This window comes from Pelodiscus sinensis, chromosome 8 (assembly GCF_052426305.1).
Source record: "Pelodiscus sinensis isolate ZL-2025 chromosome 8, ASM5242630v1, whole genome shotgun sequence".
In the NCBI taxonomy this organism is placed as follows: Eukaryota; Metazoa; Chordata; order Testudines; family Trionychidae; genus Pelodiscus; species Pelodiscus sinensis.
The window spans coordinates 32586233-32604087 of NC_143059.1; the positions used below are offsets into that span (position 1 = coordinate 32586233).

At 41.5% G+C, this 17855-nt stretch overlaps 1 protein-coding gene across 2 annotated transcripts; it reads left to right on the forward strand.

Moving 5' to 3' along the window:
• Positions 1 to 359: 359 nt before the first annotated feature.
• NUDT13 (nudix hydrolase 13) lies at positions 360 to 17801 on the forward strand. Of its 2 annotated transcripts, none has more exons than XM_014578009.3 (9): positions 360 to 500; positions 3034 to 3141; positions 6098 to 6237; positions 7561 to 7668; positions 8106 to 8212; positions 9924 to 10049; positions 10316 to 10427; positions 12528 to 12691; positions 13754 to 17801. In XM_014578009.3, the coding sequence occupies exons 2-9, from the start codon at positions 3065 to 3067 to the stop codon at positions 13946 to 13948; spliced, it is 1029 nt and encodes a 342-aa protein (XP_014433495.1). In that variant the 5' UTR covers positions 360 to 500; positions 3034 to 3064; the 3' UTR covers positions 13949 to 17801. The 2 variants fall into 2 exon arrangements, with proteins under 2 accessions (XP_014433495.1, XP_014433496.1); XM_014578010.3 differs by having other exon boundaries at positions 362 to 500; positions 12537 to 12691; positions 13754 to 13948.
• Positions 17802 to 17855: the final 54 nt, after the last annotated feature.

Consider the following 17855-nt stretch of genomic DNA (forward strand, 5'->3'; position numbering starts at 1 on the left):
AGATAGGGACTGTAGGTTTGTTCTTAAGTTGAATTTGTATGTAAGTCGGAACTGGTACATATTGTTGGGGAAACTCTAGCCAAACATTTCTCCAGAGCTCAGTTTTATTCTCCCACACCTCACTTCCCTCAGTCCTTTACTCTCAAGCTGAGGTGTCTGCTGAGAAAAGCCGCTCCACGTCTCCCTAGTCTGCTGGGGGGAAGCAGCTAGTGCAGGGTTGCCTCACCCCGTTTGTAAGTAAGGATCCGATGTAAGTCAGATCCATTTAACCGGGGGACTGCCTGTATAGTGAACTGTCAGAGACATCACAGTGAGAGATTTCTGAAGCAGTCTTTGTGGAACTACAGTTCCCAGAATTCCTTGTGGGAAAAGGGATTCTGAAAGATGTAGTGCAATTTAATACACAAACTGCATTTCCTTTAACATCCTCTGGGTCAGCCTGTGGCTTTTACAAAGCACTTCCTGCTGTCAGAGGTAACATTCTTTCTGCACTGACTACAGTAAGTACCAGTAATACGGGCACTTTCTTTGATTAACACCACCTAGGGACACAAAACAGCCAGGATTGACAAGGGTGGCAGATCTGAATGTGTATGAGCCCTCAGAGCTTTTCAGTTCCTGAATTCAGTATTGCCAAATACTAACCATGCTTCTTGTGGCTCCAAGGAATTAAGGAGTAAACTCTTGTCATCTCCCGGTTTTGGATTTTATTATTATAAGAACAAGTTATTGCCCTCTGCAGTCAGATTCTGAGCTCACTCCCTGCTGCCCATTCTAGGGTAAACTCCTATGCTGATCTGGATTTAAATTTTATGCTGTGTTTAAGATTTTCACAGACTAGACTATCAAAATAAACCAGTTCACAGAATCTTGCAAATAACCATGTATAGCGTTCACAGTGCTTCCAATGTAAATTTGTTAAAATTAGGAGAGTTATTTCCCCACAGAGCTTCCAAATTAAATTTGTTAAAATTAGGAGAGTTATTTTCCATGAAAATTTTGTTTAGTACTTAACAGTTATTGTATAAGGGCTGGAAGGAAGGGGATGGCCTTAATTCAACCTTGCTGTAACTCCACTGAAGTCAATGAAAATTATTCCAGGAATGAAAATTGCCTGGTACAGTACTTGGATGAGCATATAGCTAATGATGCAATCAGGAGCAGGTAGTGCTTTTCCATACATCCAAAAAATGAAAGGGAATAAAAAACAGAAATGTTTGCTGGCTGCCAGGACATATGATATTTCACGTGTAGAAATTGTGAGTGTTTGCACCAAATTTCCCACTGCCAATCAGTAGTTTTTGTATTTTATATATATGCACATGTTGTCCCAAATCTCAAATTACTATCAGTTCATCCAGTGTTACACCAGAAAAAATGAATCCCAATTAATCTGTGAATAGTAGGGATAGAGAAAAAAAGATTAAAGATTGATTCTTGCTAAAGCCACTTAATTTTTAACCTGACATCTCAAATCTCTTTCACCTCTGATCGAGACAATTACACTCTTTCAATGTTTTTATGTTATAATCATGTAGGGTATGTCTACACTACCCTCCTAGTTTGAACTAGGAGGGTAATGTAGGCATACCGCACTTGCAAATGAAGCCCGGGATTTGAATTTCCCGGGCTTCATTTGCATAAGCGGGGAGCCGCCATTTTTAAAACCCCGCTGGTTCGAACCCCGTGCAGCGCGGCTACACGGGGCTCGAACTAGGTAGTTCGGACTAGGCTGCCTATTCCGAACTACCGGTACACCTCGTTCCACATTTCACGAGGTGTACCGGTAGTTCGGAATAGGAAGCCTAGTCCGAACTACCTAGTTCGAGCCCCGTGTAGCCACGCTGCACGGGGTTCGAACCAGCGGGGTTTTAAAAATGGCGGCTCCCCGCTTATGCAAATGAAGCCCGGGAAATTCAAATCCCGGGCTTCATTTGCAAGTGCGGTATGCCTACATTACCCCGCTAGTTCGAACTAGCGGGGTAGTGTAGACATACCCGTACAGTTTTGCAATATTTTTATAAGTTCCCATTTCTGTAGATAAGGTGTTAGGAACAGAGTACTCTCCATAATGGCTAAGGTAAAATTACATGGAGTATTCACAGGTTCTTCTTTTTCACTGATTAAGTTTCTCCATCTGTAAAATGAGGCTGGGGTACTGGGATAGTTTTTTACAGAGAGGGTGCTCAGAGCCATTAAAGCAAGCTATATTCCCCTTATACAATGGAAATCACTTCAAGTCATGGTGTACCCAAGTATTCCTACTTCCAAAATCTATGAATGGGGGGAGATCTAAGTATTATATAAGAGCCAAATATTAGTACTTAATTAAGAATCTGTTAATCAGTTCTTCAGAAAAGATACTATTGATAATGTCACCTTCTGGGTAGTTGTCTTCCTGACATTTTGTAGTTGAGGGCATCGTGGGTTCTGTAATTGCCTTAACTAAAAGTGTAGCAAGTTCCTTTGGTGCAAAAACATCAACGACCTAGAGAGACTAATGCAACTGCAACTGCTGTCTTTCATTTAACTTGTAAAGTTCTTTTCTGCATGTGATATTTTGTCTTTAATTCTTTATTGTCATTATTGCATTCCCAATAGATTTGCTAGTTGCTGCATTAGAATGTTCATTTTGAGGAGCTACCATAGCTTCCTTTAGAAAACAGAAAACATAATAATTGACTTTATAATCCTTAATCACAGACACACATACATATTAGGACAGCACCATTTAATCTTTGTTTACAGCAGTTTCTGCAAGACCTTCTTGACAGTCAAAAACTGGATGGAAGGAAGGAAGGAAGAAAGAAAGAAATTGAGTTATCTTGGAATGGTCTTTTAGGATAATGAGGTTCCTGGGAAGTATATGAAGCTCAAAATCAAACTGAACAATATTCTAGCAAATGTGGTCTCAACATCCTATGGAATGGGTAGAAGAGAGAGATATTTCTTTTTACATTGGGATGTTGTCCCTTTCTAAACAGAGCCCATTTGTAGAGTTTACATGTCATACTGTGCTTTTGTTTTGGTCAGAGGCAGCTTCTCTCAGGTTCTGGTGATAGCTATGATTTATCCAGGTGTATACAGAAGAACTCCCTCTCTGTGGTTCAGGTTACACTCTACCTATGTTAGAAAAATGCGGTAAGTTCTTATCTCTGTTACAGAGTGGGAAGAACAGAGCTTGGTGCTCATGTATGTTCCATATGTGTCCTTGCTAAAATTCTGTATCTGGAGCTAATCCTATAGCCCACTGATAGACAATATAGCTCACTGCACAGCCCTGTTTACACAACAGGTATCAAAAGGTCTAAGTCCCTTCCAGTAGTGCTGAAAACTGCTGAAGTCAGATAAACTGAAGTTAATACCTATTGTAGATAAACATGCTGTGAGGTTTCTTAAATATTCCTAAAATGAAGTGCTGAACTTGATCAATAGTGCCTATATCAGCTCCACAGCGTTTTGAGTACCACTTGAGAGAAGCCATTTGTTACCCATTATCAACTACAATTCATTTCCCTAGTGTATTCGAAGTCTAGCATAGAATGATTTTTTCCAAGATTGGAGCTTCATCTTTACCCCCCAAATGAGCAGGGCAAGAAGAGAAATTCAAATAGCTCAGTGATCCACATTTTCCAAATTAGGGATGTTAACGGATAGTCCGCTAACCATTTAACCAATTAGCGATTGCTTATCAGTTAACAGTCCCAGTTAACTGCAACACTGCACCCGCATCCCTGCATGCTCTGCATTTAAAATTTGGACCAGCAGGCTGGCTCAGTCCCCCCTGCCAGTCTGAGTTTTAAATGAAGAACATGCAGCACTCCACGCTGCTGCTTCTGATACAAAGGCAGCAGTTTGTGGCGGCAGGTGGAAGCCAGTCCGTGTGGGGAGATGGTTGAAAAAATGGACCCGCCTGCTGTCTCATGCTGCTTCCTCTGTATCAGACGCAGCAGCATGGGGAGGCAGCAGCCCTTGTGCGCAGGGGGTCCAACCTCTCTGTGGACAGAGGCTGCTCCATGGGATACTAGAGTAGCCTCTGTCCGCAGGGAGCTCAGGATCCTCTGTGGACAGGGATTTCTACTGCACTGTGCTGCTGCCTCTCAATTAGAGGCAGCAACGCAGGGCGGCAGGCAGGAACCAGTCTGCACAGGAAGCTGATTTTTAATATAGAGGGAGTAACGGGAGGTGACAGGGGTCCCACCCCCAGGATGGGGAGCATTTTAGTAACCATGTAACTGCTAAAAATTATGGTGGCTCCATGATTACTAAAATAAAATATTTCTAACATCCCTAATCCAAATTAGGAGCTGTGTTGACTGACTTAAGAGTGTCCAGCCTCTAAGTCCAAACATCACTTAGACTACTAGATGGGGCTACTATAAGGTGGGTGCATAACCGGCTGGATAACTGTGCTCAGAGTAGTTTATTAATGGTTCACAATCATGCTGGAAGGATATAACAAGTGGGATTCCACAGGGATCTGTTTTGGGACCAGTTCTGTTCAATATCTTCATCAATGATTTAGATGATGGCATAGAGAGTCTGATTATTAAGTTTGCATATGATACTAAGCTGGGAGGTGTTACAAGTGCTTTAGAGGATAGGGTCAAAATTCAAAATTATTTGGACAAACTAAAGAAATGGTCTGAGGTAAACAGGATGAAGTTTAATAAGGACAAATGCAAAATACTCCACTTAGGAAGGAACAGTCAGTTTCACAGATGCAGAATGGGAAGTGATTGTCTAGGAAGGAGTACTGCTAAAAGGGATTTAGAGGTCATAGTGGACCACAAGTTAAAAATGAGTCAACAGTGTGACACTGTTGCAAAAAAAAGCAAACATGATTCCATGATGCATTAACAGAAATGTTGTGAGCAAGACATGAGAAGTCATTCTTCTACTCTTCTCTGTGCTAATGAGGCCTCAATTGGAGTATTGTGTCCAGTTCTGGGCACCACATTTCAAGAAATTGGAGAAGTTCCAGAGAAGAGCAACAAAAATGATTTAAGGTCTAGAAAACATGAGCTATGAGGGAAGACTGAAAGAACTGAGCTTGTTTGGTTGAGAAAAGAGAAGACTAAGAGGAACATGATAGCATTTTTTCAAGTATCTAAAAGGGTGTTTCAAGGAGGATGGAGATAAAATTGTTCTCCTTGGCCTCTGATGATAGGACAAGAAGCAATGGGCTTAAATTGCAGGAAGGGAGATTTAGTTTGGACATTAGGTAACATTTCCTAACTGTCTGGGTGGTTAAACACTGGAATAAAATTACCTACGGAGGTTGTATAATGTTCATCACTGGAGATATTTAAGAGCAGGTTGGATAGATATCTATCCGGGATGGTCTAGACCAGTGTCTCTTAAACTTTTTAAGACCAAGGAACACCAAACAATAATTTTTTTTATGAGGAACACCAGGGATTTTTTTTGTTGAGCAAAAAAAAAAAAAGTGTGGGGTGGGGAAGGTCGGGGGAAAGTTATTGAGAAAAAAACACGCCTGCCCCTTTAAGGGTGGCCATTTTGAACTCTGTTGTTCTCCGTGGCACACCTTTGAATGCCTCCTGATACACCGGTGTGCTGCGGAACACAGTTTAAGAAACACTGGTCTAGACAGTGCCTGGTCCTGCCATAAGGGCAGCTGATTGAACTCCATGACCTCTTGGGGTCCCTTCCAGCTGTTGGATTCTAGACCCTTCAAAAGTGGGGAAATACAATATTAGTGAGGAGTAGGATCCTCAAGGCTCCAAGAACCTTTGTAAGATAGTAAGCCATCTATTCTGCTTCTGCACATAAATGATTGTGTGTATAAAATAGAGGACATTATATCTGGGGGGTGGGTTATAGTGGCTTGAAATTAACTTCCAACATTCAAGCTTGCTTGTAAATTATTGGTGAGTACATGATTGCTCTGTCTTCACCTATATAATCACTACCCATTGCTAACTAGCACATTGTTCTGCAAAGCTTTGGAAATATCTGAAATAAGAAAGATAGTATACCATGAATTCTGTTCCATTCCCCTGTTCAAAATGAGTGTACCCTTCTGTGATCTAGGCTTAGTCTTGCAATGATCTTCCTGATTCTTTCCCAACTGCAGATACCTGTTTGATCTAAAAGAAGATGATGACATTTGTAGGCAAGCCCAGAACTCAGGAACATTCTACCTCTTTCATAATCTTTCTCCATTCCTGCAGAAAGTTGGGAGCAAGTATTTGGCCCCACAAATAAGTGCAGTAGGTAAGGTGATGGTCAACAGTACATATCTTCAAAGAGTAACCAGCCAAAATAATGATAAGTTTCTTCCATTAACCAGATTTTAGTTGATACCATGCTTGTTGTAAAGATTCCAGAGCTTTGTAACTTTATCTCACACTGATCATGATGAAGAATCAAGAAGTCTAATGAGCCAAGTGGAAGTGTGTTCTCCACTTTATGTTCAGGGTATTATTTATCAACATTAAATAATTATGTTTAGGATTACCATCTAAAGCCCTGGCACATGGACATAGACTAATTCTTTGTAAGCATGTATGATATCCATTTAATAATGTTAATCCATTTATTAATATTTATTTAGACACAATTCTTTAATCAGTTTTAAATAGGTGGGGCCATTTCCTTTGAAGTTAATGGTTTGTAAGAGATATAAAGTTGATCAGAAAATTGGGGGTATTTGATATAACCTGGGAGAGTTTCTTTGATGAACAGACACTCGATACATTCTGAACACAAGGGGCTGTGTCTAGACTGGCAAAACTGCTTTTGCGGCAAAACTTGCCAGCTGTCTACACTGGCTGCTTGAATTTCCGCAAAAACACTGACGATCTCATGTAAGATTGTCAGTGCTTTTGCGGAAATACTATGCTGCTCCCGTTCAGGCAAAAGTCAGCAGAGACTTTGTAGACAGCAGAGATTTGTTTTCCGCAAAAAAACCCCGATCACAAAAATGGCGATCGGGGCTTTTTTGTGGAAAAGCGCGTCAAGATTGGCCAGGGACGCTTTTCCGCAAAACGTGCTTTTGCGGAAAAGCGTCCTGCCAATCTAGGACGCGCTTTTCCAAAAATGCTTTTAACAGAAAACTTTTCCGTTAAAAGCATTTCCGGAAAATCATGCCTGTGTAGACATAGCCAAGGGGAAAGGCACAGGGTAAGTCCTGCAGCATGAGACAATACGCTTTTCTTGCACTATTCTGTCATGGTCTGGATGCTGGTGGATAAACTGAAGTTTAGTTTCCATCTCATTCCTTTCATTCTAGAATCTCCATAAACCTATTTCCTCTCTTACCCACGTGTGAGCTTTGTCTTGAGGCTTTACCCTTGAATGGGAAGGTGGAATGGTTTATCACTCGCCCCTTTTCTTGGGATTGTTGTCAAAAGCATTACGAGTCAGCTATTTCAAGGTGTTTGCCCAGTCTCACAACTTTTCCACAAGCCATAGGAAATCCCTTCTGTGATGGGGTCTAGTTCCATTGACCTGGGCTGCAGGAGCCTTAAATATTAAGATACTGAGGTTTTTTGTGTAAGTTTATCACAGCTTTCTCCTCCCTTTTCCTCTGTTTAGAAATGAAAAGCACGCTGGGGAAGCTCAAACACAATGAACAGATGATAGAAAACTCAGTGCTGATCGGCTGTTCAGATGCATGCATGGCATACTTTGCCTTGGATCTAGGTTAGAGTTACGCCTCCATCTATGTCTCACCTATTGGCTGCTGTATTTATTTACTTGAATCTACAAGGAAGCCGTGCGCCATGATAGATATGGTGTTTAGGCAGCGCACCACCTTGGTGGGTAAGAAGTTGCCTCTGAAGGAAGTCCTCTCTCATCCTTGATGGGAAGTATTGAGACATCACTGGAGCCACTGTAGGGAATTCTTATATAATGGTATTACTTCTTTTTTGTTTTTAGTAAAGTTGGTATGTTTGTAGGTCACCGCTTTTGAGGACTGTATTTTTACTTATGTAATGTCATTTTCATACTAACATGACTCTGTCATGAACAGCTCTTTGGGAATGTTCAGAATTTGTATACGTTTAATAGGCACAAGGAAAGATGGGGGGGGGGTGATAACTGAGATTTCTGATTCCCACAGATTTATTCAATTCCAGGATTCTTGGAGAAATCTGTCATTGAATCTGAACTGAAGGGGTCATTTACTGAGTTACGGAAGGCTCTCTTTCAACTAGATGGGAAAGACAGACCCTTGTTGTCCTCGGTATGACATATGATATTTCACGTATAGAAATTGTGATTGCTTGTACCAGATCTCTCACTTGCAATCATTGGGGCTTTTTATTTTATATATATTGAGGCAGTGCCTCAGGGTCTCACCAGTTTGTGGGACACTGTGCCAGGCACTATACAAACACTGAATGGCAGTCCCATCTGAAAACCAAGATGTTACAAGTGGGTGAAACAGAAGTGAGTGGCTGGGGAAAGAGGACAGCATAACAGTAATAATAAGCTTATTTAACATGAACTACCTCTCTGCCTGCTTTGTAAACGTAACCAACCAGTCTGTAGCAAGAGTCACAGTAATCACAATTTGCCACCTGCCTCACTACTATCAGAAGGCAGTTTTCTGTTTGCATCCCAGCAGAAAATAATGTTACAAAGGGATTTGAAGAGGATAAAGTAGTGTTCCCATAGTGCTATTCTCCTTTTAAAACTGCTTCTCCTTGAGCCATTATTCTGCAGATATCTTAATTTGGAAGCCCTGCCGAAAAGCATCTCTGCTAAAACCAGGACCATTAGCCCATAAATAGAAATAGCCTTTCTGAAAGCGTTGTGGTACATGTGCAGTACAGCAGGAAACAGATCTGGTCTAGGCATTACTTAGAAGCACAGTTCAGTTCTAGTTATTGTTCCTAGTCAGTCCCAATACCCGGAAACTTCTTTTTCTTCTCTCCTAGAGTATGTCTATACTGCAGAGTTTTTCCGGAAAAATGGCAGTTTTTCTGGAAAAACTCCACTTATGTCCACACTGCAATTGCATTCTTTCAACAGAAAGCCGAAAGAACGCAAGGTTTTTTCCAATAGCAGTAAACCTCTTTCTACGAGGAAGAAGCCTTTTTCCGAAAGGGCTCTTTCAGAAAAAGGTGTGTGTGGACGGGGTAGAGGGTTTTTTTCAAACAAAGAGGTCTCCAGGAAAAAGCACAGGTGCCCTGGTGGTCACTCGGTCCATAGTAATCACAACTTAAATGCAAGATAGCATCTAATAAATGTGGAATGTGGACACTATCTTTTGGAAAAGGAGATCACTTTTTCAATGCAGTTTTGCTGTGTGGATGCTCTCTTTCTGAAGAAGTTTTTCTGGAAGATCTCTTCTGGAAAAGCTTCTTCCGAAAGAAGCCTGCAATCTAGACATAGCCCTAGATGTACTGAAAGGGATTGTAATTTAGATTCAAAGGGTATGTCTAGGCAGCAGTGCTATCTCAGGATATGTCTGGTATCCCAAAATAGCATTTTCTGCGTCTTAGCAACAAGCCCGTTATTTTGAAATAAATTCAAAATAACGGACTGGCTATTCCGACGTCCTGGTTAACCTCGTCCCATGAAGATTAAGGGACTTGTTGGAATAGCTGTTTACGCAGCGCCAATTTGGAAACAGACTATTTCAAACTAAGCTATGCAATTTGTATAGCTCAAGTTGCATAGCTGATTTCGAGCTATGCGGTGCTGTATAGACGTACTGAAAATGAGGAGTTTGAAACATGATGTGGCTCCAGCCACTTTTCAGAGCAGCTCCGTAATTTCATGTGAACTTGCAGGTCTGCCTAACCTGATGAAGTGTGATTTGATCCACAAGGATCGTGCGTGATAAGAAGACCATGGCAAAGCAACACTCAGGCAGGATGGAATGACTGCACTGAATGAGCCCTACGTTCTGTTGTTAACCAATTGTGTTTATGTTTTGGTGTTTATAGGCTCAGGCCCTTCTTCGTTGGCATGACACCCATCAGTTCTGTAGCAAAACTGGGCAGCCTACCCAAAAGAATGTAGCAGGCAGCAAGCGTGTTTGCCGTACCAGTGGAATAATTTATTACCCACAGGTCAGAATCTGAATGGTGGGACAATTGACAAATGATCACAGTAGAGACTAGCCAAAACTGTTGGACTTAATAGGATTAAATTTGTGAAACTTAAGAGCAAGAGCTTTCCATTTCGTTTGTACTTTTTCTTTATTGTTTACCAATGTCCCCTGAAATCATCTAGAAAAAATATCAGCAGTAGTCCGTGTTCTTATGGTCCTCTTGTTTTCATGTAGCAATCCATTTGTCTGAATTCCTGTTGCTTTGCTATTTGGTATGCTGTCTAGATGTCCCCAGTGGTTATCACTTTGGTGTCTAATGGGAGCCAGTGCCTTCTTGCCCGGCAAGCGGCATTCCCAAAAGGGATGTACAGCGCTTTGGCAGGCTTCTGTGATGTGGGTAAGGAAGCTTCTGACCTAGTGTTTTGCACTTATACACATAACATTGTATTTGATAACAAGATTGTGTACTGCATGGTGGGAAACTTGAGTCGGGGAACTAGCCTAGGGATGTAAGACTTTAACTGGATAACCGATAAGCTGATGCTTACTGGTTTTTGTTATTGGTTAAAATCTACCCTGCAGGTGTGTGCTGGGATACTGCAGAGCCTGCAGCACGGGGCAGCTGGCTTCCTGGGAGCCACAGGGGTTCCCTAGGCCCACCCAGCCGTTAGGGATGTTAACTAACAGGTATTTGTGTAAATGTGTAACTGCTGGATTTTTTAGCCAGCTGCCCCCTTGGGCTGCTGCCTCTTTATCAGAGGCAGCAGGGGGGGGATGCAGGTGGCTCTTAAAAGCCAGCTCCCCATGTGTAACAGCTCCTGCCTGTACCTCATGATGCTGCCTCTGTGGGAGGCAGCACCACAGCAGTAAGGGGGAGGCAGCTGGACAGGAACCAATATATGTGGGGAGCTAGCTTGAAAGCTGGCTTCTTGCATGTACAGTCTCCCACCTGCCCTCCACGCTGCTACCTCTGATACAGAAGTGGCAATGTGGGGCAGGAGGCAGGCTGGAGCCAGTGCTCGGTGGGGAGCCAGCTTTCAAGCTGTCTCCCACAGAACTGCCTGCCTCCCCTTCCCACGCTGCTGACTCTGTGGGAGGCAGTGAGGGGGTGGGGAATGCACGGAGAGCTGCCCATGCGTGGGGCAGGCATGCATGGAGAGCTGGCTTAAAATCCAGCTCCCCATACATATAGGCTGCTACCTCTGATGCAGAAGCAGCAACACGGGGGAGGGGGAAGGTGGCTCCGTGGGAGCTGAGCTGGTACACACAGGGACCCAGCTTGAAAACTGGCTTCCCACATGTACTGGCTCCCACCTGCCTCCACTCAGCCCCCATGCTGCTGCCTGTTAGAGGCCGGTAACTCCACGGGAGCCGGTGCTCGGGGGGCAGCTAGCTTTTAAGCTGTCTCCTCCTGAGCACCAGCTCCTGCCTGCCCTCCTATGCTGCTGCCTCAGAAAATTGAGTTTTCCGGTATGAGTAATTGTTTGATAATATAGGTAAAATTTTTCAAAAATAATTTAGACAAATCTCATTGAAAGTCAATGGGACTTAAAAGTGGGGTGGGGGGAGGCAGCTCCACAAAGCGCCAACTTAAAAGCCGGCTCACCTCGGGCATCGGCTCCTGCATCCCCCCGCTTCTTTGCTGCTTCTGATACAGAAGCAGCAAGGCATGTGTGTAGTTGTTAGGATTAACCAGTAATCTCAGGCTCATCATTTGTGTAAACAACTACACACTAAAATCCCTACCAGCTGTATATCCCCAACTGGGTTAACTTTGTTAACCGCTAGCAGTTTTTAATGGTTACACAGTTAGTGTTTTAAAGACTTTTTTACATCCCTACCAGCCATAGACCAGCAGCTCCCCCATTCAGTGAAGCTTATGCCCAGAGCAGATATTCTGGGAAAAGGGGTGGATGTTACCAGAACAGCCTTCCTCATTCAGCTCAAGTGTGAACGGTGTTTATCTGAAGAAGGAAAGAGCTCTAAAAGGGGTAAAGTCATGGGATTCAGCAGCAGGGCACTATTATTTTGCTAATATCCATGCATGAGACTTTTGAGTTAAACTCCAAGGGCTCTTCTTACGTCTTTTTCTGGACTGATGTATAGGGGGTGTGTTGAGGAACTTACAAGAAGTATAATGCTTTTAGTGAGAAAATGGCTTAAAAAATGAAAGGTCAGAGTAGCTTATTCTTTCTGTCTATAGTGCATATTAATGTGGCCCTCACCATCTAAGTACCTGAGTGTCTTTGGTATCTGGGAGAGACACTAAAAACAAATTTGAAGGGGACTAATGATAGTTGATGAATTTGGAATTGTGGCCTGAAGTGCTGTCAAAATGGCTCATCTTACAGAGACTGATACTGATACTTGGAAAGTCAAACCTAAAATCCCCCCCACACCACCTATTTTTGTGTGACATAAAAGGATACTTATCTACTCTGGGAAAAACCTGCCAGCATTACCTTACCTGATGGGGTACTGCCCCAACTAATTTGAGTGTTTCCAGGTGAGACTCTGGAGGAAACAGTCCGACGGGAGGTGGCAGAAGAGGTGGGACTGGAGGTGGAGTCCCTATGGTATTCTGCTTCTCAGCACTGGCCCTTTCCCAACAGTTCCCTAATGATAGCTTGTCATGCCATCGTGCAACCACAACAGACAAAGGTGAGTAGTTCCCAAGATTGTATCACTCGTCGTGCTTGATGAAGTCTCCTTTCCCAGTCTTCATAATGGCTGCATTGTCAAATTCTTTTAAATGTAATTTTGATTGGGTTCTACTGAAGTGAGTGTGGGGTCCTTTTAAAAGATTGAAAAGAGCCTTTTTCTGTTTCAAAAGGATGGTGTATTTTGTGCCACATTGTGAATGAACCAATATCCAGATCCAAACATTGCCATACTTCAGGTCTGCCCTCTGTAGAGCACGCCCAGCTTTGAATTGATGTCCTATTGCTAAAGGAACATGCATGATTCTGGTGTTTAGTTCCTTGTGCATCCACCTGCACTACTAATGCAAGCATGGTAATAAAATAGTGTGTACTGGTTAATTGCTACAGCAGATGAAATCAAATCCCACAAAACATTAGCAAGCAATAGATTTTACTCGTGGCGATTTTTTTAATTTATGGGAAATGAGCATTGTCAATGCATTGTCTCATAATAGATATTTAAAGTGAAAAGGCTGTCATTGTATTGGAGGCAATTAAAAAAAATTCCGAAAGCAAATTCCATTTAGTGCAAAGTATTGACTTGATGACTCCTGGGATGTGAAGTCTTACATTTATCCACTAACCTGGGATTGCACTCTGGTTTCCCTCACCCACCTGTCTCAAACCTGCTTCATGGTTGCATCGTTCAGTTTCCATTTTCATTGAGGTGGAGACTGCCAAACTGGGATCAGTTATGATAGGACCATCTGGTGCTAGCCACATACTAGTAGTTCATTTCACATAAGCCACTGAACAACCTCACTTGCCAGATAAACTGGACTGGGCTTGTTTTTAATTCCTGGTAACGGATTTGCTTTAACTCGAACCTATTTCTCCCACATCACTTTTCAGTGTAGGCAAGGTGGGGAGAAATCTTTCACAGGTACTCACGGAATACACTGGAACCCAGAATTCATAGCCTGTGTTAACAGAAAGTACTGTAGCTATAAGAATTACGAAGTCCTAGATAGCTGCTTTTAAAGCCATTTACAGTCCTTCTTATATTTTGGATCCTTTCCAGATCAGCATGAACAAACTGGAGTTGGAAGCAGCCAGATGGTTCAGCCTGGAGGAAATAGAGGAGGCACTCAAACGGGGGCCTAAACCTTTGAAACAAGAGAATCAGAGTGTTTCACTTTGTCTGCCACCTAAGTGGGCTATAGCCCATCAATTGATTCAGGAATGGGTTAAGCAGCAGGCTTCCAAGCCTGCTTAGGCACAGTATCAAACCTTTTAGTGGGTAAAAACAAGTGAGGACATGTTCTGTCAGTGATGACCCAGCCAGAACAGGTAACAAACCATTTTATATTCAGGTAGGCATAGGGGCACGGACTTCTACTTGGATAAGTGCCAGGAACTCATACACAAAGAGCCACCAGTTAAATACAATGCCACAAGTTCCAGTAAATCTAAAATACTAATCTTCAAAATTCTAGCCCGCCAGATGTGTCATCAAACCAGCTACAAGTCTCCACAATATATATAGCAGAATAGTCAAATCCTACAACATGTGTTTCATATATCCCTCTTGGGATAAAGGATTCCATTCATTTTGCCCCCTTAGACATATCTGAGATCGCACAATAGAGCCTCACTCTTTGTTAGTGGGCTAGTTGAGATTCCATTTAGTTTTGATCCTAGTGCTGCTTTTGGTTTTTATTTTTTGTTTACGAAGTCTGAGAATAATGGAAGTGCATATTTCATAAGTTAGCTCCTTCCATTGCTCCCCTGTCCCATCAAGTCTCTCACTATCCTCATCTTCATATAACCCCCCTCTCCTGATTTTCTATACATTCACACATGGTTGTGTTATAACAGTCTGACATCTGGCTTTAAAATATAACTTACTATATCGCTGCTGGTTTATTCTTTCCCTGCATTTGTGGTGCCTGGATTTCCTCTTTCTGGCTTACACTCATCATCCTTTCTTTCCCATCTTGGAATAAAGGGGAATTAGGAATAAGATAGAGAATAGGTGCAGCTCAGTCTTGTCTTCTCATCCTGATTTTGTTGTTTTGTAGCCTGCCACTGCAACCTGTTTTTCCTACTGTACACACAATTCTAGTTCCATACATCAACTTCTCTATTCCTCGCCCCCCCCCCCCCCATCTACTCACCCCACAGCTACCGATTGTGGAGAGGCAAACTGTGACTAGCTCAGGGCAGCACAAGGCAATGGCAAGAAGAAACAGAGTGTCTCAGACAGATGACATGAAAAATTCTTGATTAAGTTAAGTCCATGTCACAACTCAAAAGAAAAACATGGTTTGGTGTGCCAAAAATGTGGAAATATTTCACAACTTCTGCAGCCTTTGGGGATTTATTTTTAATGGACAAAACAGGGTGTGTACCTCTTCAGTATCTTTCTCTAAGTGTTATATAAACATACATGGTAAATATGTTTGTCACTGAGCCACATAATGGTCTAAAAGAGACATATGATTATGTTGGGAGTATGCTGATGTAAGGTTTCTTCAGTACTGAGCATTCCTCTGTGTTGTTCTCAAATTAAGTTTTTACAATTAATACTTCCAAATGAGTTTTAATTAGAAGAGCATAAACATACAAAAGTCCATTTTTCAATGCCATTAAAGAATGTTTACATTTACACAAATGGCATGGTTTAGCTTCCCATCACTTTAAACTTTGCTGCCTCTGAGCCTTTTCAACTTGCCGTCAAAAACTTTATTTAATGGAACTTAATTTCAGTATTAGGGGACTACCAAACACAGGAATCTGAAGGTCATCGTTGCTTCTTCCACCCTACTGCCAAACATGAGGGGAGAAGCTGTGATACTCCCCCATCTCCACAGTGGCTGATGCTGAAGTTGCCCTGTTCCCCCTAGAGTTCAGGATGCTCCTCATTGGCCAGCTGGCTTTTCAGCTCTAGTTCTATTAGAGCAAGCCTCACACTCAGAAATCTTGGACTTCTTCAGCCACATCTTTGTCTCTCTGAACAGACGTGACTGCCTGTGTATTTTTGCTCTGCCAGCCCACAAGCAAGAAAAAAAAGTTTTTTTTCCAAAAGGGAGTCTTTGGCATGCCCCACTCCAGGAACAGAGGATTCACACTTGCTTTAAAAGTACTGATGATGCAATGTGACTTCGGCAAAACCTGCATATACAGACAAGTTGACAAAGCCCTAAAGAAGAGGGGCTCATTTTCCCTTCTAGTGAGTTAGGAAACTAAATTACCACTTAATGGCTGAATCACTTAATCATCATCCAAGATTGGACATCTTAATAGGAATTAGAATATTGTAGGCTGTCTATGATTCTACTAGAGCACGTGTTTCATCAAGAGTAGTGAAGACACATTGTTTACCTTCCTTCCTGAAATAGCAAGCTGGCATCTAATTCATCCATTCATGCTAGATCTGTCCCCAGACTTCAGGCTACAAATAGGGAAATTAAATTTTCAGAAGTTCTACATAAACATTTCTGCAACAAAAGCAGATATTCAGCTGAACCAGAGAGTTTTATCACATCCAAAATACAGCTCTATTAAAACAAATGTAGGTTTTGTTGGAAACTTCAAAGCAAGTTATAGAAACACTGATCCACTACCACTTAGTTACCATACTGAGGGTACGCCTAGACTGCAGCAGTATTTCAGAATACTGGAAGTATCCTGAAATAGCAACGCTGTGTCTTTAAACACTCCCGCTATTTCCCAAAATAGTGAGCGGGCTATTCTGGTCTCCCTGTAACCCTCGTTCCTTGAGAGTCAAGGGATTTGTTGGAATAGTGCCTTACTTTGAAATTTGGCACTGTCTACATAGCACCAAATTTCAAAATAAGCTCATTCGACCTAGAATCGGAATAAGCTACACAATTTGCAAAGTGCAAATTGCATAGTTTATTCTCACAAAAAGGTGCTGTCTAGACACACCCTGAGATATTATCAAACATATTTAAAATCCTATTATAATTAAAGAAAAAATGTTTTAGTACGCTATTCTAAACATCAAAAAGGCAAGACTGCAATGTTGTTCTAGCATTTTTCTTATATACTGAATTCTAATGTAGGTAATTGGACGACAATCTGAAATAAGAATTGATAACTGGATAGAATAAATAAAATTCTTAATGACAGAGATTTAACCAAGTCAGATTTGATCAAATTGAAATCAGCAGTAGGAGAACCTAGAAGGAACTGCAGCAGTTTTACTTTGAATTTTATACTGATACTTAATAATTTAGCATATTTTCACCTTGTGTAGAGATAGTCAAGTTCTGGCAATAACCAGTATCTCAGAGATGTATAAAACATTACAGATTTGGGCAAGCTATTAGTTTTGTCTATGGGGAAACAAAGATGCAGGTGAAGGAATCTCAGCAAGGTTGTGTTAGAGCCTCAGCCAGTGTCTTAACTGGAAATATGACAATTTAAACCATATAAAGATTTCCCTTCCTAACTTTCAGCTCACTAGGTCTGGGAACTGGACAGTGTTGCCTCTCTTCTAATAGGTCTAATAAGCCTCCTATTAATGGTGACTGGAATACTGGTGTGACAGTCAGCAGCAGTAAAAGAAACAAGTTGCTAAACTCTTCTTCTTTAGCATCAAGAAAATGGCAGAATTTTTATTAAAAAAATTTATCTATTTACAATTCCTAGCAACCAACATTTAAAAGTCTGCACATGAAATATTTAAGAACTTAGAATATCACTTCTGCTTTCACGTGCCTGTTAGGATCGTTATTCAAGCTTCTGCTTTGTGAGTTTGACTTTACTAATCTCCAAAGCAAAATAAGGAACTCTTCCTACACTAATTAATAGTTAGGGAAGCTACACAGAAGTCTGAATCTTAATCTTGGCAAGTACATGAAGAAGGAACCTTTTATACATTTATTTCAAATATAACTAGATGAATAAAATATATGAAAACTGTCTAACTTAAATGGTTTGCGACCTAATTGATTTAATGGTAAACTTTTCAATACTGTATAGAAATAAAATATTAAATGTCTTCCAATTAAAAACTTCTATTAAAGCAAGACTGACTTGTTTAGATTGGGACTACATACAGATACTGTTGACACAATCATTCTTTAGCCACTTGAGATAGTAGGTAGTTCAAACAAGGAAAAAAATGTCAAGGTGGTCATGAACTCTCTTTCAAA